This window comes from Rhinatrema bivittatum, chromosome 2, assembly GCF_901001135.1.
Source record: "Rhinatrema bivittatum chromosome 2, aRhiBiv1.1, whole genome shotgun sequence".
Taxonomy (NCBI): domain Eukaryota; kingdom Metazoa; phylum Chordata; class Amphibia; order Gymnophiona; family Rhinatrematidae; genus Rhinatrema; species Rhinatrema bivittatum.
The window spans coordinates 575,765,293-575,789,983 of NC_042616.1; the positions used below are offsets into that span (position 1 = coordinate 575,765,293).

At 40.9% G+C, this 24,691-nt stretch overlaps 1 protein-coding gene across 2 annotated transcripts in view; it reads right to left on the reverse strand.

Moving 5' to 3' along the window:
- The window catches only part of NAPG (NSF attachment protein gamma), a 116,657-nt gene that overhangs the window by 90,001 nt on the left and 1,965 nt on the right, over positions 1–24,691 (reverse strand). Inside the window, exons 1-3 of one of the 2 annotated variants that reach the window (XM_029590983.1) lie at positions 10,572–10,760; positions 4,310–4,377; positions 1,558–1,642 (exon numbers count right to left, since the gene is read on the reverse strand). In XM_029590983.1, the coding sequence (XP_029446843.1) occupies positions 1,558–1,642; positions 4,310–4,377; positions 10,572–10,576 (158 nt within the window). In that variant the 5' untranslated portion in view covers positions 10,577–10,760. Of the gene's footprint in view, positions 1–1,557; positions 1,643–4,309; positions 4,378–10,571; positions 10,761–24,691 lie in introns of those variants that run through there. The other variant, XM_029590982.1, reaches the window with a different exon arrangement.

The window sequence follows — 24,691 nt, forward strand, 5'->3', positions numbered from 1 at the left end:
GAGTTTGCGGACATAAGCTTGCGCAGGACTTTGCGCGCGCAAGTTGCACAAATGTGCACCCCTTTGCGCGCACCAACCCCGGCTACGCGCATATCTTATAAAATCCGGCGTACTTCTGTTCGCGTGCGCGCTCTCTTTTTTAAAATGTACCTAAAAATGTGGAGCCAAGCCACATATTTTACTCTGAGAAATTAATGCCTACCCAAAGGCAGGAATTAATTTCGGCAGGCACCAGGAAAGTGTACAGAAAAGCAGAAAAAACTGCTTTTCTGTACACCCTCTGACTTAATATCATTAGTCAGTAGTTGTATTAAGCATAAAAAATAACCTCAGCATTGGACAACACTGCCATTACTGCCCCCCCCCCCCCCCGATTCTCTCACTCCCCAGTGAAAATACCAACATGACCAAGGATAGAGAAAAATCTCTGTGTATGACTTGCCCAGAGTGCTGCCAGCTGAAGGCCTCTCCATACTGCCCTTACGAAAGGTTCCTCTTTTTTTTTTTTTACTTTATTAAAGCCACTAGCAGGCAATCTTTTTTAAAATTAACCCCCCAAGGGAACAAGCAGGAGGAGAGGAGGAAGGCGAGATTGGGGTGGAGGGGGGCCAAGGGAGATGACTAAAGACCACTCAAGATAACAAGGAACCTAACCAGGCCTCAGTTAAGAGCACAAGATATGCTTACCCACTATTTGTTGGAGACTGAAAATACTGGCAGGGTGAGGTCAGCATGGGAGCATGTTAATCTCCATTTGCTGATTAGCTGGCTTGGCGCATACATCTGGAGTGTTTTGGCTAGATGAAGAGGAAACATTATTATTCGTCATCCATGGGGAATAGAGGGTGATAGTTAATCAAATTTGCCTCTGCTTCCTGCCTCTTCCCTCCCAGGCAGCAGTGTGCAGGGAACAGGAGGAAAGGGGGATAAAGTTGGAATGGACAAAGCAAAGAACAACTACCCTGCTCCCTAATCTAGCCATGCTCCTCTCCTCCTATCCTTTGCTTTAAATAGAAGGCAGAGAGTGAGGCTGAAGTGAACAGTGCAAAGAAAACTACTCTGCTCCCTAATCCAATTCTTTCCTTCCTGTCATGCTGCCCGGGGTGAGATGCCGGTTAACAGAACATTCCAGATAGTAAAGTGCCACATAATGGAGTTTTTACTATACCTCAAAATAAGAAAATAATTTGCAAGAAGAAAACCTTCAACACTAATCTACAGCTCTCAGAGAGAACAGATTCTGGTTATGCTTGGTGATTCTCCTTTTAAAATTAAAGGAGTTCAGGGGAGTGGTAGGCGTAGCAATACAAATATATCTCTAGAACCAAAGGATGGAACAACTCGCCAATACTGTGGAGGAGCAATAAGAAAAAGGAACAGCTTATGAGCGACTTATTCACCCCATCTGCATCACCATTCTGAAAGCACAACCTTAAACTGAGTTAACATGTGCATCAGGAATCCTTTATGCCAAAATGTAAATTAAAAGGATTTTCCCCTTATTTACTGTATAAAAGATTTCAAGGAATTTGGTTCCCAGAAATAATGAAAAGATACGCTTTATTGTTTTCATGATTTTCAGCCTCCTTCAGATAGGCCTCCTTTGCTTGATCATATTGTTTGGCATTTTTAAAAGCAACAGCTGTAAGAGGGAAAAAAAATACATTTTACTGATTTCATTGTCTTACATTCTGCAGCAGTTCACCAGTCACACAAGTGGGTCATGGGACCACGTTCAGCACCAGACAGGCAACTATGCTACAGCTTTCTAGATAGGTCTAAAGGCTTTTACTGTGCATGTGTGGGAGTTCTTGCACTGCTACAGCAGCAACTCTGTAGCTTCCTTCAGGTCTATAGCATAACTTTCACTGGAAGAGAGCAATCTCAAAAGGGGAGGTGAGTGGATTTTTTTTAACCGGTGAAATGCTGTCTTCAAAAGACATCTTTTACAAGTGAAGACAAGCAATTTCAAGTCTAACAAGTGGCATTCCCTAGCTAAGGATCATCTTCAATAAATAGGGAAAACAGCAAGATCACCAATGGATAGAAACAGTTTTGTTGGTCCAAACCCTTTTCTGATTTGACATTATTACTATTGTTATCTACAACATGGAAGACGACCTGAAATAATGTAATGGGCTCTGGGGCGGATGGTGCTGGGATCTATTTCTCAAGGAGGGCATGGAGAACAGACAGTTCAAACAACTATCCCGCTGAGAGGCAGTATCCAAACAATAATGGGATGTGACTGCTTGGACTGAATGCCATATCATAGCCTTGAAAATCTTTTCAATGGAGATAGACCTTAGATGGGCATCTATCATTATTATAGCCTTAATATGCCCCCTTCTAATGTCAAGCATGCCTGGGCATAATCAGAGATAATGTTGCTATCCAATTCAAAACTGTACATTTTGTCAAAGTATTTTAAAGTCTTTTGTGGATGTATGCAAATTTCCTTCTTACCTAGATGATACTTCCCCGGGTGAATAGGTAAATGTGTTTGTTATAATTGTATCTTGTTTACGTTATGCTCTACGGGAGTGTGTTTTATGCTATGTAATCTCACCTTGGGTTTTTGGGGAGCGGTGAGTTATAAGTGTGAATATCAGAGTCAAACGGAATAAAAAGTTGAGTGGGCATTCTATAGGCTTTAATCTGCTCAATGAAGACAGCCCTCCTGCAATCCAAAGAGTGAAGGGCCTTTTCAGCTTTGTGGAGACGTTACCTGGGGAAAAATGTTGGTTGGACGATTGACTGATTAAGATGGAAATCTGACACCACCTTAGGCAGAAATTTGGGATACATATAATCAAGGCTTCTACTTTTAGGTGTTTATAAATTATAAAATTAAATGTTTATTTTCTAGCTAACTAGATGGTCTTTGAGGGTTCAATAATTGGTGTTTTCATGGCACAGGCACTATTGATAGGTACCCTTTCTGGATGAATCAAATACATACATTTCTATAACACAGTGTATTGATATAAAGCAATACTCACCCCCCCCCCCCAATTAACCAGCAATTGCCCCCCTACCTAGCCACTCTTCTCCACAAAACTACAGGTAGCCCAGTACTCTTCCTCCCACATTACCAGTCCCACCACTCTCTCCCCACCAGTCTGAACTCAACTTTCTCCCCAAACCTGTTCCTACCACTCTCAAACTCCCAACCCTTGCTCATTGTCCTCGTACCACCATCTCTGATGCATGCCATAGGGAAGAGCTATACAGTAGAGCTGGTGGGATGAGCAGAAAGGAGGCTCATCAGCTGCTAAAAAACTGTGCACAGAAAAGGCAGAAAAACATGCAATGGGACAAGCAAGAGATTACTAGATAAGTGGTGTGTTTAATCAGTAGACATTTGTTTATTTTTTTTTCCATCAGGGTGCTTATCAGTTAAAACCTAAAACTGAAGTCCTAATTAAAATGAAATCTGTTATAAGATGGATAAATTATTAGGGCTTGGAGCTCACCGACTCTATGGGCTAAAGTGACCATTGACACAAATTTACTTTCTAGGTCAGGTACTTGAATCCAGAAGCTTAAAGAGGGCTTTCATCACATTGCAGGAGGCTTCAAATGAAGCAAGATCCACCTAAACCTGACAAATAAAGGCTGCACAGAAATGTGGTTTCCTTTTATATGCTGGTGAATCCTGAGAACGCTTATTTTAAGGCCAAACTATGAAAGACACGACATTCTCAACATACATCGAGCTAATGTCCAACTCCAATCCACTCCTTCCATTGTGGCCACTATGTTGTAGGCCACTTTGGAGGGAAGAGTGGCCATGGACTAGGGTAGCTGATGACTAGTGACTGTAGCACTCAGATGGTGCTCCCCATACATTTGTTTGTCCCTGTCTGACATGTGCTCTTGACCAATCATGCAAGGAACTCCCAGGTTTCATAGAAAAGCTGCAATAGTTACAAGACATTTTGTGAAAACCATTGCTGCTGATGTTAGGCCAAAAAGCAGTACTTGAAACGGGTTATTTCCCTACTACTAATCTGAGATATTCCTCTGATCTGGATGTATACCTACATGCATGTACATCTCCTATAAATCCAGACAACATAGCCAATCTCCTTTATTTAGAAGGGAAATCACAAAGAGGAGGGTAATCATTTTAACTTTTCCTTTTTCAGTAATTTGTCCAAGGCCATTAGATCTAGGATGAGATGGCATCCTCAAGTGCTCTCAAGAACTGGAATTACCTGGAGTAAAATCCTCACACTCTTTCTTGCAGTGGAACAGGCTCAACCACTGTGTCTAAAACAGGGAGAAGATTTTTGCAGTCACTTACCTGCTTTTGAATACTCAGAGGCTGCACTGTCATAGTCTGGTTTCCATTTCAAAAAACCAGTTTTCAAGCTGAAAATATAAACAAAGACAGAATATTAACACTATTTTCAAATGAATGTCTACTAATAGCATGCATATACACTACAGATACATTTAAAAATTGGTTTATCTTAACATAATGCAAAATGTTTCTAAATATTATTAGATACCAACAAGAAATCTCATTTACATGTTTTTCTCCTTTCCAAAAACTATAACAAAATCTCCCCTTTGAAGATAGACAATGTCATTGATTTTTAAAACAGTTTTCTGCTTCTTTAAATATATGGGCAAGGCATGAAATTTCAAGTTTGCCTATACAAGTAAAAAAAACAAAAAACAAAAAACAACAACCCACACACATTTCCCAAATGTGCTCACCAAAAGATAGGAGCAAGGGTACAAAGAAGGTGTATGAACAAGCCTGGGTAGCGAGGACAGAGGGAGGAAGCTGGGCACAACTGTGAGCAGGGACAGGTTAGAAGGTGGAGAGAAAAGCCAGAGGAACATACACCACAGAGGTGGGACTTAGGTGAAGAGCCACTTCAGCAGGCCTGGAAAAAAAAAGTCACTTCTGTTACAGCAGACCTGCCTCCAGGATTTTGGTCCAGAGATTGTTGCTGCTGCCAGCACAGAAGGAAAAGAGTGATGAGATAGGAGAGGGAAATGGGCAAAGAGGCCAGAGAGAGGGAGAATAAAAGGTAAAAAAAAGTATAAAAAGTTAAATACGCAGAATAAAACATGTCAAAATAAAAAAGATGAGCAAACTAAGAAAAACAGGAAAAAAAAATATGAGTGAAAGCAGTGAATAAGGAAAACAAGTCGGGGGCATACTTTCTGGGTTCTCTGTCAATTTTTCTAAATAACGCCTTGTAAAATGCACTGTAGAGATCACCCCCCACCCCACCCACCCACCCACCCACACACACACACACACACACACTTTGGTTTGTCAATAATTTCAGGTTATTTCTCATTTTAAGAATCTAGGAGTGATAATTCCACATGATTTGACTGTTATACCAGTTGAATTATGGCATATTTTTGGAGGAAATTAGGGTGGATTTGAAGAAATGGAAATAAATGGCGACTCTGTAATTAGCAAGGATACAGGTGCTTAATATGTTTTTGGGGGTTTTTTTAATTTTTTATTTATTGCCATTAGAAATCACAGAGCATGAATATATTTATACATGAAATTATGCATAAAATTAAGAAATAGAAATATCATCTTTTAAGGAAATACCATTATATTCAGCTCCATATTTATAAGGGAAATTTAGAGAAGCGATTAAACAAACTACAAATACCAATAACAAGTGTTACTGCAGGAAGAAAAAGTGCATCATGTACTCCCCATTATTACTTAATAGACAGAATTTCATTCCCAAGAAGATTCTTAAGATGTTCCGGATCTGTAAATAAGTAATTTTTCCCCTTATGTTTAACAGCACATCTACATGGGTATTTCAATAAAAAATAACCACCCTTATCAATCACCTCTTGCCTTAAAGCCAAAAATTGTTTCCTATAAAAGCTGAGTGCTCCTAGCTAGGTCCGGATAAACCCAGACTTTTTGCCCATAGAACACACTCAGCCTATAACGAAAAAAAACCAAACTTTAAAACATTTTCTTTGTCTGTAATAAAGGCAAAATTGTCCAATAATTTCCTCCATTTTTTACATCAATATTCTCTTGAGACTTCTGAAGAAAATCTGAAATATTGACTGAGGTTTCTACAGGAGGTTTTTGTTCTGTTCTTTATCTTCCAATAAAATCTGGTTTTGTTCCTTCTTCTTATACCCAATGTAGAAGGCTTTCATAATTACAGGCAAACACTGCTCTGAAATTTTTAACACCTGTATTATATAAAACTCTTGAAAAGTTCCACAGGGCTCAGATGTTTAATTAATTATCGGGAAATTTATAATTCTTAAATTCAATACTCATGTGGAATTTTCTAAATTTTCAAAACTCTTATGAAACTCCTCTTCTATCTTTACTTGATGACTCTATATTTCTTCAACTTGTTTAATACGCTTGTCCATATCTAAGATTTTTCCTTGATGATTCTCTATAATTTCTGAATTCTTTTTTAGGGAGTTGTTTGTTTTTACCACCACCTCCATCAATTCACAATAGATGTATCTAACTTAGCAATATAGTTCCATAGTGTTTCCAGGGTAATGTTAGCCAGTTTTAACATCACAGTTCTGCTAGCCTTAGGCTTAGATATTATCCCATTATCCTGTTGCTTATACAAGCCGGTTTTCTCTATCCTCGGTGTATTTACATCCTTGGGGATCGAGAGTAGACTACCAATAACTCCCAATTTGGGTGTTTTAGGTAATGTCTGAAAAACAGACTCATCAAGTATTTCTTTAGTCTCTCTCTGATCTCCTCCCAAGGTCTCCAAGCTGCTCACAACTTCACGGGAAACACCTGGTTCTTCCATGGGGAGAACCCCATTTTACCAGGTGGTGGAGGTGTTACCGGCGCTCCCGGATTCAATGAGGTCTCTTCGACCATGAAGGCTGGACCACGCTCTTGGTCCACACTTACAGTAGTCCCCTCTACGGGAGTTATCGGAGGGGGGGGGGGGGGATACCATATTACTCTGATGCACTCCTCTGACCCAGCTCCAATGCTGGAATACCAGAAGAAGTCTTTAGCTTTGCGTTCCTCTTAGTATGCGGCATTAAATAAACTTGAGAAGTAAAGTTCAGGAAATTTCTACAAACTGATACTCATAATAGGGCGGCAAGTGGCTGCTTTCCAATATTGTCAGATTCGACACTTTGCTATTGACCCTGGAAAGCAGTTGCTCTATCTGCATAGGCAATTGAGCTGTGAGAAAGTACTATTTGAGAAGGGAAAAAGACCGGGTTACTCTCTTGCCTGTATGAGAATATCAAAGAGGAAGTTCCAGGCCCTTCTCATCTCTATATTAAGTGATGGGAGGAAAGTTTGTATCCTCCAGATCTATCCATCATTTTGGGCTGCAATTTGGAAGTATATGTTTTGTTGTTCTATTTCCTTGGGATTGGTTACCACTCAAGTACAGATTTGATTTCAAACCTTTCTTACTTCCTCCATTTTGAATAAATGGGATTCTTCTTTCTCTCTGCTGTGCTGGAAGGGTTGTGATCAGGTGGGTTCCTTTTGACATTTGTGGTGGGAATGCCCTCCATTTCAGGTGTTCGGGAAGGATGTGCATGATTGAGACTGTTAATTCTTCTATATCTGCTATACCCTGTACAATTTCTGGGTTTCTGTTAGGGGAGAGGCTTCCAGATATCCTTCCTATGAAACTGTGCTGTTTAATTCAAAGCTTACTGCTGGATGTGCGGAGTGTGATCACTAGATTTTGGAAGAGGTCTTCCCCTTTATGAGACTTGAATGGTTGAATAAAGTGTGGGATATTGTGTGTACGGAAGATATAACTTGGGAGTTACAGGACAAATCAGAGAGATTTACTAATATCTGGAGGGGCTATTCCTATTCTCTTGTTCTTGTCTCTACTTCTGGCCCTTTGTAAGACTTTCGTGCTCTCTTTTGGAACTGAACTTTAGTACTTATTACTGTAGAAGCTCTCATTATTTGGTCTCTTCTTTTGTGTGTCTGAACTCTGGAATGGATGAGTTAAAGTCTTTTTTTTCTCTCTTTCATGTTATGGATTTAGTATTCCATTTTGATTGCCTATTTTTCCTATATTTTCCTTGTTGGCCTGCTTTCTGCACATGGTATATACAGGGGTTTTTTGTAATACTCAAAAAAAATGTTTCGATTTAAAAACTGAAGGTCTGCAGCTTTAATGAACATAGCAATCAATCTGGAGGCTCAATATGAATATTAAAGTACTATATTCCATGTCATCATATTTATTCAATTTTTGGTAATCCCATGGTGGGATATGCTTCTAGACGTTGTCACATAGAAGCCATAGGAGAGTCACTGGACAGATACTGCTTTGAAGTTCCATTTGTCATAAGGGCAATGTCTTCAGCATATATATACTTTTTACAAGTATCTGAAGACAGGTCAGAGGTGTAGATATTAAAAAAGGATCATAATGGGGGGCACTCTCGAGCAGCGACCAAGATGGCTGCCTAATCTCGTGGCTCCACACAATCTCAGAGCTATCATCTGGATAAACCCACATTGCTGTCACACTTAAACTGCTAGATATCTTCACCTGCATTCAGAATGACTACCCCCACATATGTGAAAATTAAAGCTGCCTTTGCTGCATCATTGGGCTCAAAACATCGTCATCTGCTGCGCCACAGCCGCAGTTCTCCTCGGATAGCTAACGTTGCATCTATGTTGAGTTGAATCATTTCTTTCAATTGTTTCAGTTCCAACAGGACTAAATCTGCCATCGCCGGAGAAGCTGCCAACACCCAAAGCAATGGCGTCAGCAGATTTAGTCCTGTCGGAACTGAAACAGTTGAAAGAAATGATTCAACTCAACACAGATGCAACATCAGCTATCCGAGGAGAACTGCAGGTTGTGGCGCAGCAGATGACGACCTTTCAATTGAGGCTGGAAGATGTGGAGTCACAAACCTCTTCGCTGCTGCTGGCCACCGCGCCGCTCCCTCGCGTGGTTCGAGACGTAAAGAAATTGCAACAAGATTTTGAAGATCTATCCAACCAAAACCGCCACTACTATATACAAATCCTCGGCATCCTTGAGGGCGCCGAAGGAACTGACCTGATGGACTTTTTTCCAAATCTGGTACCCTCCTGTTTGCAGGTAAAATTCGACCACCCATTAGAAATCGAAAGGGCGCATAGAGTGCCGTCTTGGCCTCCTCGTAATACCAAATATCCTAAGCCTATAATATTCAAAGTGCTGCATTATCCTCAGGCACTTACCATTCTTATGGCAGCTCGAAGTAAGACTCCCATTAACTTTCAAGGCAATTCGATTCTTTTTCTCCCAGATTTGGCAAAAACCATGGCCATTAGGAGGAAAGCCTTTCTGGCTTTGCGCCCTCGACTACAAGCCCTAGGGGCAAAATACGGCCTATTATATCCAGCTCAAATGAAAGTTACCTGCCATAACCAAACTAAACTATTCCACAGCCAGCAGAACTTGAAGAGTTCCTTTTATCACAAGAACAAACACAGGGCATGGTCACTTGATCATCTAATCACTTTTTAATGTTCAAAAAATGAGAACAGTGAGGTCCTAATTCCAAAAGAGCTCACTATTTTTTTTAAGTGAACCTTTTGCACTTTCTTTTCTCTTGCTGGTAGACACTATTATTTTGAGGAACTCATTTTTCTGGTGTGACAGCTGTGTCTAATCATTCTACAATACTTATCTAGTTGGTTTTTGGGTTTTTTTTGGTATTTTTTTTTTACAATTGATTGTTGCACAAGCTGAGCTACAAGATTGTTAGCCACCAGCCTGCCCTGAGGCTCCTTTTGGTGCATGGTAACATTTTTGGCGTTACTTGGACTATGCTGCTTGCTATCTTTTGTACTTCTTAATCTTTGTTTTTTATTTTTCGTCTTTGTCTTTTTCTCTCCATCAAGGCACTATAACTATGACCACACCATGTTACTTCATACAGTTCCACAGAGAATGGAAGCCACTGCCGATGAGGATCATATACCTGACTTCACTTTTTCATTATGGCATCAAACATTGGTTCCATTACGACAGTTTCTGTGAATATCAATGGCTTTTCACACCCCATCAAGCGTAAGAAAATACTGACTTATCTGCAATCTCTTCATACGGACATCGCCTTTATCCAAGAAATCCATCTCTCTTAATCTGAATCGCTTGAATTAAAACAACAATGGGTGGGTCAAGTTTTATACAGCCCTGCTTTACACAAGAAGAGAGGAGTAGTTATTTTACTACATAAATGTCTTTGAGCTCAATAACTCACCATGCTGCGGATCTAGCTGGCCAATGGATTTTAGCTTACATTACTATTGCTGCAGTTGGATTGATGCATCAATCCATGGATTGATTCATTACTATTGATGCATTTGGAGCATATAAGTTGCTCCTCAACTTATATGCTCCAAATGCAGATCCTGATTTCTTTCATACAGTTTTTGCACAACTACTGGTTACATATTCTACAAATTACATTACTGGAGGAGATTTTAATCAACCATTGGATCCTTTTTTAGATTAAAAAAAATCCACTGCCAGGTCATCTATCTCTAAATCCTGCAAAGCCTTACAGCATCTTACCACATCTTTTTGACTTGTCAGATCCTTGGCGAATGAATACTACACCCCACAGACATAGATTTTATTCCTTTCCACACTCATCATTTTCTTGAATTGATTACTTCCTCATTTCTCATAAGATGATCCCCATGTTGCAGTCAGCTACTATTTGTCCCATCTTGAAAATCAGACCACGCGGCGGTGACGCTCACGTATCGGCTACATTCCCCTATACAAGTGGACAAAGAATGGCACTTCAGTTCAACTTTGCTGGCTGATACATCCTTTTTGGATACTCTCAGGATTAAAATCTCAGATTATTTCTGATTTAACAATACCCCTGATGTCTCGGAAGCTTTGATATGGCGGCCTTTAAAGCTACCATAAGGGGAGACGTCATTAGCTATACTATCTGGCAAAGGAAAACCCAAAGAGCTGCTTTAAATGCTCTTCAGGCAGAAGTTACTCATCTTGAAAAAACTCATATGGCCTCTCCAACACCTTGCTCTTTAAACTGTCTACTTAAGGGCCGATACCAATATAATCAACTATTGAGTATACAAGTAAACTTAAGCCTGTTTCAGACGAAGGCTCTTTACTATGATGAAAATAATAAATGTGGACATCTATTGTCTTCATATCTTAAAAAACGGAAAGAAAAAAAAAGCGTATAGTTAAAGTTTCATCTTCCTCAGGACAAATTTTAACTTCAGATGAAGACATTCTACAAGCCTTCCGAGACTTTTATGCTAACTTGTATCAGTCAGAAACTGTAGCATCTAGTAATGTTATTAGTCAGTTCTTATTGAAAATCTCTCATCCCTCTCTCACTGAGGCTCAAAAAAACTTTACTGGACAATCCCATCTCTCCAGAAGAAAAATGTTTGGCCATCTCGTCTCTCTCTCTAGTGGAAAGGCACCTGGCTCCGATGGCTTCACATCTGACTTCTACCATGCCTTTAAGAAAGATCTTACTCCGCATCTGCATGCTTTTTCTTCTCCTCAGTGCTCTCCCAACCTAATGCAACCTCCGCTTTCACCAAAGCTTGCATAGTGGTGCTTCCGAAGCCAGGTGAGATGACACAAATATATCCAATTATAGACCCATCTTATTATTGAATACAGATTATAACATTTTTGCAAACGTTTTGGCCACTAGACTCTCCCAGCTTATGTGCTCCCTCATCCACTCTGACCAATCAGGATTTATTAAAAGTTGACTTATTGCTAATAACTGACTTTTTTTTCCATATTCAAGAACATGCTTTCTCAATTAAGTCACCTGTGGTTGCTCTCTCATTAGATGAGGAAAAAGCCTTCGATCAGGTTGAATGGAATTTTCTGTTTGACACGCTTCGTTGGTTTGGTTTTGGCCCCAATTTTTTTTTTTTTTATCTTGGACACAATTTCTTTTCCACTCCCTGTCAGCATTCCTATATATATCAACAATCAAGCCACTAGTTCTTTTCCAAATTTAATGGCAACCACTAAAGAATCCATATAAATAAGCTGAAAGATAATGTATTTTAGTCATGTGGACACCTCATAAATTTACGTGGGCTTATCGCTGAATGCCTCATGTTGAGGTTTTGCAGCGTTTTGAAAGCTGCTATGCACGTCTATTAACTGTGCTTAGACTGTGCCCCCTAATATATAATATATAATCATTGGTGACCACAGGTCACCAATGGTGTTACAGTGAGTTCATTGTCTGAATATACATCATATCGAATCAGTTTTGTTTATATAAGAACCACTAAAGAATGGCATACTGCAGGGATCAGTCCTTATGACCCCTTTTTTATGTTTAATTCTTTTTTTGAAAATTCAAAACATAAGTACAGAAATGGTATCTTATCCATGAGGATCAGACTGGGTTTATCATGGGACGTCAAGGGGTGCACAATGTCAGGCGCTTATTGGCAGCTTTGAGTTACCAAGCCGACGCAGAAGCACTGATCTTAAGCCTGGATGCCAAAAAGGCGTTTGATTCCCTTTCTTGGGAGTATATGTTTTGGGTGCTACAGCAGTATGGTTTTTCGGGTGCTTATTTACAATGGTTACAAATCCTTTATAAAAATCCTAGCGCTACTATTCTGCTTAATGGTCTCCCTACGAGGGCTTTTCCTATCCATAGTGGGGTTCACCAGGGCTGTCCCCTTTCCCCTTTGTTATTTGTTTTGGCTCTGGAGCACCTAGCTATATGCCTCCGATGGGAGCGGGCTATAAGTGGGATCAGTCTGGATGGGCACCCTCTCAAAATGGCTTTGTTTGCAGATGACCTTTTATTATTTGTTGGGAGGCCCAGAACCAGTGTGCCTGCTATTATTAATCTGTTTGACCGCTTCCACTTGGTTGCCGGTCTCAAAAGTATGATAAATCGGAGGCCTTAGCCTTAAACGCGCATCTTCCAGACACATGGGGAGGGGTATTTCCCTTTCGGTGGGCCCCCGGTAAACTTAAGTATCTGGGGGTGTGGATTCCGAGGGACCTGCAACAGCTATACCTTTTAAATATCTCCCCCTGCATTACTAAATTTCAGGTTCAATTGGATCTATGGAAGTCGCTGCCGCTCTCACTTTTTGGCAGATGTGCCCTGGTTAAAATGGTGCTGGTACCCAAACTCCTTTATCTCTTACACATGCTCCCCTGTTGGCTGACGGTGGGGGACATCTGTCGCTTACGCTCCAGCATCCAACACTTTTTATGGCGGGGGAAACGCGCACGATTAGCCTATACGACTATGGAGTACCCGCGGGAGTGTGGGGGGCTTAATTTGCCAGACTTCCGGCTCTATAATGTAGCCTGTCAGCTTAGGTTCGTAGGCGAGTGGCTTACGGGGTCTTATCGGTACTGCGTCGCTGGGATGCTGGACTGTATGTCGACCCCTGGCTCCCCCTTGAACCTCATTCAAAATGCGGGTGGAGCAGCGCCGTACTGCATATTATCCCAAGGTATTGTTATCTCCCTGTGTAAGAGCATGGCGATGGATGCGAAAGCTACATCGCCTGTCAGGAGTTCGGTCCCTGTTGATTCCCTTTTTGAATAATGTGGAATTTCTCCCGGGCCGCGAATGTAGCCCGGTGTTTCGCTTCTGGGCGGAGCATGGGGTGATGTTTGCTTTTCATATGTATGACCCTGAGTCCCGCACCTTACTGGACTTTGACACGCTGGTACGAACTTTCCAGTTACCGGCGAAACAATTCTATGCCTTTCTCCAGGCCCGCCACTACCTGCGTGCTTTTGCCTGGACACTTCCTACGCTGGAGGCTGAGATAAAGTTTGCTAATACCATCTTCGACACCGCTTGCTTGATGAATACTATTACAGGATGGAAAAAGCTTGGCCAGAAGCTTGGCGATGCCGCTCCTATAAACCGCCTGGCTACCTGGTGGTCTCGAGTATTGGTTTCCCCTGTCACTGAGAGGCAGATGGCGAGCTGGTTTCAGGATCTTTATAAATTGCTGCCTGACTTGGGCCTCCGGGAGCTACAGTTTAAACTTCTGCACTGCCTCTATTATGATGATGTCCGCCGGTTTAAGATGAAACTAACTAGGTCTCCTTGCTGTACTAAATGTGGTACTGCGGATGGCACGCTGCTGCACCGACTGGTTGATTGCCCACCACTCCGACCCTTTTGGCAGGTGGTGCTGGCAGTGGTGGGGACCTGCATAGGTGTCCCTCTCCGTATCACCGGTTGTATGCTACTCACCTGTGCCTCGCTTAGACTTTTGCCCGGCAGCCGATCTAAGGCTCGATTTGAACAGGTGGCTGTTCTGATGGCCTGTCTGACTATTTTAGCCGGCTGGACTGAGCCATTGACTGTGCCCACGATTGATGCTTGGTTCGGCAGGATGGCCTCCCTCGCACAATTGGAAAGACTGGATGTTTTGGCTGGCAAGAGGCGACCAGACAAAATTTACTGTGCCTGCTGGGCCACTTGTTTCAATGCCTTCCCCAAATCTCTACAAGATGGACTGTGCCTTAACGGTTACACCTTGCAATGGTCATCCAATGAGGGGGGGGAGGGGGCGAGGGATGGTTAAGGTGTGAATGCGGGCTGACTGTGGTGTGTGTGTGGGGGTTCGGGGAAGGGGAGGGGGAGGGAGGTAATGGGGAGAAAATGGAAAATTAGGGAAGGGCGGTATAGTGGGACTACAGTTTGGCTATGTTATTATAGACAAGCCGTAAAGCCCGTTAAAACGGGCTACATCCCTCTGTCTCTCACCTCCCCCTCATTCTTCACCACCCCCCTCCCCCACCCACTCCTCTCCACCCTCCCTCTCCTCTCACTCAGTCCCCCCTCTCCCTCCCACTCAGTCCCCCCTCTCCCTCCCTCCCTCCCACTCACTCAGTCCCCCTCTCCCTCCCTCCCTCCCACTCACTCAGTCCCCCTCTCCCTCCCTTCACCCACCTCCATTTCCTCCCGGCGCTGTAAGCGCGACTTCCCGCAACCCTCACCCGGCTCCATTAACTCCTCCCGCTCCTGCCGGCAGATCTCGGGGGGGGGGCGCGGGAGGGACACCCCCCCGAGATCTGCCGGCAGATCTCGGTGGGGGGGGCGCGGGAGTGACACCCCCCCCGAGATCTGCCGGCAGATCTCGGTGGGGGGGGGCGCGGGAGTGACAACCCCCCCCCCCCGAGATCTGCCGGCAGATCTGGGGAGGAGAAGCAGCGGCACCGCGCGCGCGCGCGGCGCCGCTGCTTCTCCTCCCGCTCCTGCGGCCCCACCGCCATTTTTTTTTTCTGATCGACATCCTTGCCCGCACATGCGCAGTAGAGCTGCGCTCTACTGCGCATTTGCGGGCCGTCGGTCACAGGCCATTTATAAGGTAGATGGTGAGATTCACCCCTGTTGTATGTTTCAAGTGCCTGTTTGGGAGTATGTTTACCGCTTCCCTGTTAATAAAAAGTATTTTGGAAAAAAAAAAAAAGAGTCAGATTTTGCATCTTTTAAGTAATAACTTTTTTCTATTGTACATTTTTTAATAATTACATAAAGACTGTCATGTATATAGTGTTATTTTGATCAATATAACATAAGCACAATTTAAAGTTGTTGTGCAAAGAATTTTAAATTTGTGTGTGCAGTTTTTTAAATTTTTTGGCACAGAATACCCCCAGTAGTATATGGTGTGAAAGAACCACAAAGGGAATTCAAGGTCCATTCCCTGCAGGAAGCACCTGTGAAAAACCACCTGTACAGACTCCTTATAAACCTCCCTGGAGAAAGGGAAAAATAGCATTGTGACATTGGGCTACTGAATAGTATCCTGAGAGAAGAGTGAATTGAGATGCACATAGGTCTTTATCTAAGATATTTCATTCAGGTCCATTGCCCTGGAGCCTAGAACATGCAGACCAGACCATGCTTGGAGCAGACGTGGAAACGGAAGAATTGGACAGAGAGTGAGGCTTTGAGTCCATGAAATCCAAGACCTTAAGGTAATCTTTCTTCAGAGACGTGAGGGCTTTCCTATGCGCCAGAAACTGGAAAAGACTAATTGCTATTCAAGATAATCATCAGTCAACATAAGGTTTCCACACCTGCATAACCCTGAGCTTTGCTGCTCCATCTGGACCCTGAATATTCAGATGTCGGACTAAAGGAGGAACATACAATATATACCTGTTTCTATTTCCAACAATATTTATTCCTTTATTACAAACATATCATTAAAAACAATTTATATATTTCACATCCACTCATACCACATTCATTCACCAATGACAATAAAATAATATTTATTGCACATATCCCTACAATCTAAAAATACAATATTTATTTCATTTTTATATTTCCTTCTTTTTAATCCAATTTTTTTCATATAAACAGTCACCTATTTTGTCAAAATCTTCCCTACTGTTATACAAAATTGATCTTGTTATTTTTCTAAATTTACCCTGCTTTTCAAAGTTCCCTCCTAACTGCTCTTTGTTTCTCAAAAAACTCCTGACAAGAGACTCCTGTTTCACCCGATGGTTTCCTCAGGGGATCACTATAACAGTTATTTTTTCTTTCACTGTTAGGGAACATCCAATCAACTGGTAACTTCTATTGTTCTTTACGCTCATGCAGGGAACATCCAACTTCACTTCTTAATTGAACTATCAATCTTCATCAACCTATTCTTTTCAATATAAAACAGACTAATCACTATTAAACCCTTTAAAACACATTTTACACACACCATATGTATATTAATATCCATTTTTGAGACACAATTGACCTAGTCACCCCAAACTATTTATAATATCACTACTACGTTTCCAATATTTATTTCAAAAACAAACCGGACCATATAATAAATCTACACACTCACCTCTTTTAAACTTCTATTATCTTTTATATGCATCCATTACAACGCCTCCATTGCATGTTTTCAACTAGTATCAGTTCACCACCTCTCTTCTTCCATCACCAAACCACGTTTATATCGATTATAACGATTCTTCAACCCAACATCATAACTACTCAAAAACATTTGCACAACTACATGTCATCAATAAACACATTCTTCTGATAACTACTTGCTCTTTTCTTTGAAAAATGCGTACTAACCTTAATGATTTTAACACAAGCTTCCACTAACACCATACTGCTTTACCTTTCCACAACGCCGCGGCTGCGCATTCAATACTTCCTTTCTCTTTTTAAATCTCCCCGCGGAAACTCCCCTTTCATACGTCACTCGCGTATGTCACGCATTACTCCCTAAATACTGCTTAAATGAACACAGTTCCTTCTGAATCCTGATCCAATATACTCTACCTTATCCAAAACTATATAAACACGTTCCATTCCACTTCTTGGGTCAATACCAAAGGTTATATCATCCCCCAACGAAATATATATCTCTGTTCCTTCTGAACCAAAATTTTAGAGATATCTCCTCCCCTCCTTAATACAACCTGATTAAGCGCACAAAACCTTAGTTCTTGTATTTGATGTTTCTTCTCATACCAATGTTGTACCAGGGGTGCATTTTAAATGCTAAATTATTCTTGTTTTAATTATTCTCTTTGTTTGACCTATATAGTAATGTCTACAAGGACATATAATTGCATAAATCACTTGGGAGGATCTACAATCAAATTTCTTTGGTAACCAATATACCCAACCTGTTGATGGGATTTGAACTGATACAGTTTCATATACATGTGAGCACACTACACACTGTCCACATTTATACTGGCCGGACTGTTCCAACCCTTTCAATGTTTCCAACAACACAGTAGATGTCAACATATCCCTTAAAGATCGTTTCTTTTTAAACGCAAAAATTGGGGGGTCCTGAAACACAGTTTCATCTTGTATAATTGGCCAACGTCGGTAGATAATTTCCTTAGTATCTGTTACCAAATGAAAAAATGGTAATGTTCAAACTACACTTGTCAAAGAAACCTTGTTTCCAGTAACCAATAGGTTATCTCTGTTAGCATAAAGAGCTCGTTTAAATGCCCTTTTCACAATTTTCTGCTTGTATCCCCGGACTAAAAATCTCTCTGTTAATTCTAGTCCTTTAATTTTAAATTCACTGACAGCAGTACACAAGCGCCGAAGGCGCAAAAATTGACTGACTGGGATATTTTCTTTCAGTCGCTTGGGATGAAAGCTAGAAAACTAATGTAGTATTTCTGTTTCCTTCCTGTAAATCGTGGTATGTAATTTACCTAAATTCTTATACACATACATATCCAAAAAAGATATTCATTGTTGATTTGTATTGAATTCAAATTTTCATCCAATGAATTAATCCATACCTGAAGTTCTTCTAATCTTTTCTGCATTCCAGTGAATATGAAAAAAATGTCATCTATAAACCTCTTCCATATTATTATTTCTCCCCAAAATCATGATGGATAAATGAACTTACTTTCAAATGCTGCCACATACAGGCAGGCTACTGATGGGGCCACAGATGACCCCATCGGAATCCCCTTAATCTGATGATAATATTTCCCTTCAAACTGAAAAAAGCTTTTTTTTTTTTTAATATAATAGCAGACACTGATTTAACAAACATTTTTTTCTTATCCGACATTTCTGTTCTATTCAACACTTCCTGCACGATTTCTATAGCCAAATTTTGTGGTATGTTTGTGTAAAGAGAAAAAATATCAGCAGTAACCAGCCACCACTCTTTTTCAATCCCTTCCAGTTGATCTACCGTCTTTATAAAATCTGCTGCATCCTTGACATAGGAATCAATCTGTTGTACACTAAATTGCAATAAATAATCCACATATTTTGAAATAGGCTCAAAGAGAGAACCTATTCTGGAGACAATAGGTCTTCCTGGTGGATATAAATTCTTATGTATTTTGGGTACTGTATAGAATGCTGGACTTACTGGAAATTTTTCATAAAGGTAATCACCTAACTTCCCATCTATAACCTTGTGTTTAATTGCCTGCTGTATCAACAAGTAGATCGCCACTTGAATTCCCTGTGGGGTCCCTATCTAATAGATGGTAAAAATTAATCAGTTAATTGTCGATTAACTTCGTCTATATAAGCCCCTCTATCCATAAGGACTGTAGCCCCTCCTATGTCTGCCTGTTTTATAATGATATTTGCATCATTTTGCAACCTCTGTAATGCATTTTTTTCTTCCCATGTGATGTTACTATAAACAAATGACTCAGAATGCTCCAATTTTGACAAATCTTTTAACACCAACCTTTCAAATACCACTAAAAATGGATCCAGAGGATCAGGAGGTATCCATTTTGATCGTTTAACAAACTTGGATCTTTGGCTGGGTTCTCTCTCTTGCTCAATATTACAGAAAAACTTTTTGATCTTTAAACTACGAAAAAATGTATACAACTCCACCCTTGTATTAAAGGAATCATAACCAGCTGTGGGCACAAATGTCAAACCCTTATTTAAAACCGCTACCTCTTCCTGAGATAGTACATGTGATGACAGATTCACCACTGATCCCTGTATCATCTGGGTTGTCACGGGTTCCTGTATCGATAACCTGTGTTCATCTGTGGTATCCAATTTCTCCTTCCCCCTCAATTCTGTGATCATAAAAAATATTGATTTTCATCACTCGCATACTGATTACCCCCAGCCAAATTATCCACAGGAGTATTCGCCAAAGGTTGGGTAAATGTAACAGACCTTTTCTTGGTACTTTCAACCATTTCTACCTCTTCATCTGATGAACTCTCCGATGATGAAAACGTTTTTCCCCACCCCTTTTTTTTTACCTTGCTTATTCATCCACGGATAAATATATCCTTTAGTATAGTCTGTCTGATCTCAAAAACATTTTTTCGTTTTTAATTCTCGTCTCCATTTTAAATGTATCCATTAGATCCTGTAATTGCTCTAACTGCTTATCAATAACCTCCTTTTGTGAATATTCCTGTATTAATTTTAATTGGGCATCCATTTCATTTTGTATAGACACTAAAGTGTGTTGTATACACTCTACTATCAGAACCATCAGGTCATATGAGCATTTGTTGAGAACTGCATTCCATTTAGTTACAAAATCTTCCTGCTCTGAAAACAACAATGGTTCCTTAATTATTCTTAACCCCCCTGGAATTCTCTTCATCTTGCAGTATTCTGACAAAAATGCAGCAAGCAATTCCATCCTAATATACTTCTTTCTCATCCCAGTATAATCATCCAAACTTCCTATCTCTGTAGTTGCACATGCAGTATCAAACAAGCTAAAATTGGATATAATCGAGGATGCTGTTTGTTCCATAAAACTAAAGAATTCATCCATTCTCATTGTACTAATTATTAAATAATGTTACTAAATATATTATTTAAATGATCAACAAGCAATAGTGACTAGATAATACCCTTACATTATAAGGTAACCACAATGGTCAAGTATAAATTACACAAATACCCACTCACACCAACCGTGTATTCCAGTACACAATTATGTAAACAAAAACAATAATCCCAACCAATGTACTGGTGTATGCTATAAAGCACCCTATTACCAGCAAACTTTTGTTAGACCCTCTATTCACGAGTAGGCATAAATCAATCCGTCTCGTTTCTCATAAGAGGTCTGATTACTTTTAATCACATATATATTTTGTTTGAATTTTCAAATTATCTTTAAAAACAGTCCCGACAAAAATTCATGGGGAAAATTCCCAACCAATAAATCACATGGATGATATTTAGGCAAATACTTATCCACGATGAATAGGTCCCAAACGTCCAGACATGGCCATGTTTTGGACCGAAGTCCTGCTTCGGGGGAATAGCTGGAAAATGGAATCCAATTCAACGGAAAAAGTCCATCCTTTGCTCAAGAAGTTCCATCAAAGCGGTTTAATCCGTGCATATCCTTTTCTGAATGCGAGCTGTATTTCAACCCGCCAACTTTAACAAATGGCGACAAAACCGGAACCTTTTATATTCCTCTTCCGGAAACCTGCTCTAGTTCTAGGGTTTCCGGAAGAGATATAAAAGGTTCCGGTTTTGTCGCCATTTGTTAAAGTTGGCGGGTTGAAATACAGCTCGCATTCAGAAAAGGATATGCACGGATTAAACCGCTTTGATGGAACTTCTTGAGCAAAGGATGGACGTTTTCCGTTGAATTGGAGTCCATTTTCCAGCTATTCCCCTGAAGCAGGACTTCGGTCCGAAACATGGCCATGTCGGGACGTTTGGGACCTATTCATCGTGGATAAGTATTTGCCTAAATATCATCCATGTGATTTATTGGTTGGGAATTTTCCCCATGAATTTTTGTCGGGACTGTTTTTAAAGATAATTTGAAATTCAAACAAAATATATATGTGATTAAAATTAAAAGTAATCAGACCTCTTATGAGAAACGAGACGGATTGATTTATGCCTACTCGTGAATAGAGGGTCTAACAAAAGTTTGCCGGTAATAGGGTGCTTTATAGCATACACCAGTACATTGGTTGGGATTATTGTTCAATTATAAATTATAACATATGGGTAATTTACAGGTATTGTTCATACATGAATAAACATACAATATATGTTTCTATTTCCAACAATATTTATACCTTCATTACAAACATATCATTAAAAACAATTTATATATTTCACATCCACTCATACTACATTCATTCACCAATGACAAATCAATATTTATTGCACATACCCCTACAATCTAAAAATACAATATTTCATTTTTATATAACCAACAATTGTCAATTGTGTCTTGAAAAAATGGATATTAATATAAATATGAATAAATATGGTGTGTGTGTAAAATGTTTTAAAGGGTTTAATAGGGATTAGTCTATTTGTGTATTGAAAAGAATAGGTTGATGAAGATTGACAGTTCAATTAAGAAGTGAAGTTGAATGTTCCCTGCATGAGCATAAAGAACAACAGAAGTTACCAGATGATTGGATGTTCCCTAACAGTGAAAGAAAAAAAATAACTGTTATATAGTGATCCCCTGAGGAAACCATCGGGTGAAACAGGAGTCTCTTGTCTGGAGTTTTTTGAGAAACAAAGAGAAATTAGGAGGGAACTTTGAAAAGCAGGGTAAATTTAGAAAAATAAGATAAATTTTGTATAACAGTAGGGAAGATTTTGACAAAATAGGTGATTTATATGAAAAAAATCGGATTAAAAAGGAAATTGTTGGTTATCATAAAAATGAAATAAATATTGTATTTTTAGAGTGTAGGGATATGTGCAATAAATATTATTGTATTGTCATTGGTGAATGAATGTGATATGAGTGGATGAGTGGATGTGAAATATATAAATTGTTTTTAAAGATATGTTTGTAATAAAGGAATAAATATTGTTGGAAATAGAAACAGGTATACATTGTATGTTTATTCATGTATGAACAATACCTGTAAATTACCCATATGTTGTAATTTATACTTGACTAAAGGAGGAGCAAGATCTATATGCATAGGGAGGCCTTTTTACCACAAGGGGAGAGCCTTGTAGCTGCAGTGAGATATACAAGATAAGATATCTGAAGAGCTGAAGGCAGCACCAGACCTTTATAGAAGGGAGTGAAGTCGGCTTTGAGCTTTTTTTTCTGGTGTCTCTATCTGCGGGCAGGACACCTTAAGGTCCCCTTTCTTCTTTGGAGACATGAGGATTTTCTGTAGGACATAAGACCTTTGCTCACAATAGGTTCTTAGAGCTGCGTTCTGATTGTTCTGCACCTCCTAATTAGCCTTGCCTGCCAGTTGCAAGTCAGCAGCTCCACTATCAGCAAAGAGATTTCTCACAGCTGTGACAATTTCAGAACTTGTACAGCCAATTACTGAGTTCATTTGATTGCCTGAAATTGGATTACAGGGTTAACTGGCTGTAAAGCAGCACAAGCCAGGCCAAATTGCACCATCACGCAGCTCTCTCCCATGAGGTGCCAGCCTGAACCTGGGAACCCAGACAGTCTAGATTGTAGCAGGGTGTATCTTTTTACTTGATGTCTGCCTGCTTTCATGCCTGGCAGACTGTATTGACTATATCTCTATGTTATCAAAACCGCATCAGCAAGCCTGACGACGTGCTTAGTGTAGATCTAAGCCGTCGGGTCTTTTCTATCATTTGCGGATCGGTGGATTATAGAGCGTCAATTATAAAGATACTACCATTTGTAAGATATCATCTGATGGGCACAGACAGACAGTTTCATTTAAGATTACTTTAAAGCATCTCTGGTGCCTCTCTATAATCCACCGAACCGCAAATGATAGAAAAGACCAGACGGCTTAGATCTACACTAAGCACGTAGTCAGGCTTGCTGATGTGGTTTTGATAACAGAGATATATTCTTTACTGAGTTGGTGAAGAGCATTGATTTAGTTATCAACACCTTTTGTATTTTTGGCATTTTGGCTAGAGATTGCAATCATTTATCACGAATTAGGCAATTTCAACAAAATTGCCTAATTCATCGTGGATCGGGGGCCCCGAACTTCGGGGAAAATCCGTTTTTCGGGTTTGTACGGGGGGGAGGGGCACATTTTATTTTTTTAAATTAAAAACCACCCCAAGCATTACAATTAACTATAATACAACCACACCACCCCCCCCCCCCCCCCCCCCACCACCACCACCACCACCACCACCACCATCCACATCCCTCCCCAAGACTTACTAACATCCCTGGTGGTCCAGTGGGATCCCGCGAGTGATTTGTCCCTCCGAGCCCGGCGTGCGTGCCTGCCTCGCTCAAAATGGTGCCGATAGCCTCTGACCTATTTCACAGGGGCTACCGGTGGCATTGGTCAGCCCCTGTCACATGGGCATTGGTGCCATCTTGTGCTCCTGCCATGTGACAGGGGCTGACCAATGGCACCGGTAGCCCCTGTGACATAGTATGGGCAAAGGCTATCGGTGCCATTTTGATTACTGGCAGCAGAGATCGCTCCCAGACCCCCGCTGGACCCCCAGGGACTTTTGGCAAGTCTTGGGGGGGGGGGGGGGTCAGGAGGCCCAGGGACGTTTGGCAAGTCTTGGGGGGTCAGGAGGCCCCCCCAAGCTGGCCAAAAGTCCCTGGGGATCCAGCGGGGGGTCCCAGAGCGATCTCCTGCCCTTTGTCTGGCCTGTTGCCCTGGAAGCCCACTCTACTAGGGAAATGTTATCCTAGGAATCTGATCCACAGCTGCTGAACCCAAAAAGGGAAAGCTACTGGGAATCCCCCTCCCAGTGCTTGGCTCACTGGTGCAGGAACTCAGACCCCCTGAAGTCAGTTCCCAAGAGGGAAGGGCAAGCCGTATGAGCACCCCCAGGACTTGGCCTATGTTCTACCTTGAAAACCGGGCTTAAAGCCTTCTCGAGAGCAGCTACTCATAGCACAAGTTGACAAGTCTGCACATCTGCTGAGGCAGAGAAAAATACTGAAAAGCTGAAGGCAGCACCAGATCCTTATAGGGAAGTGAAAGTCAGCTAGCTCTGAGCTTTGTTTCTGCCTCCATCTGCTGGATGAAGGACATATCCCACTTTTCTGGCCGGACGATGAGGAATAGTGTCATTTCATTCTATGTCTTTGTGTACCCAACAGAAACTCCATGCAAATACAATCCCGCTGGATCACTGACACTGCAGGTGGTACAAAATAGTTTGCCAATTGTACATTTGGGCTTCCAAGGTCTTTTACATGATCTGCCACAATAACTAGGGATTCAAAAAC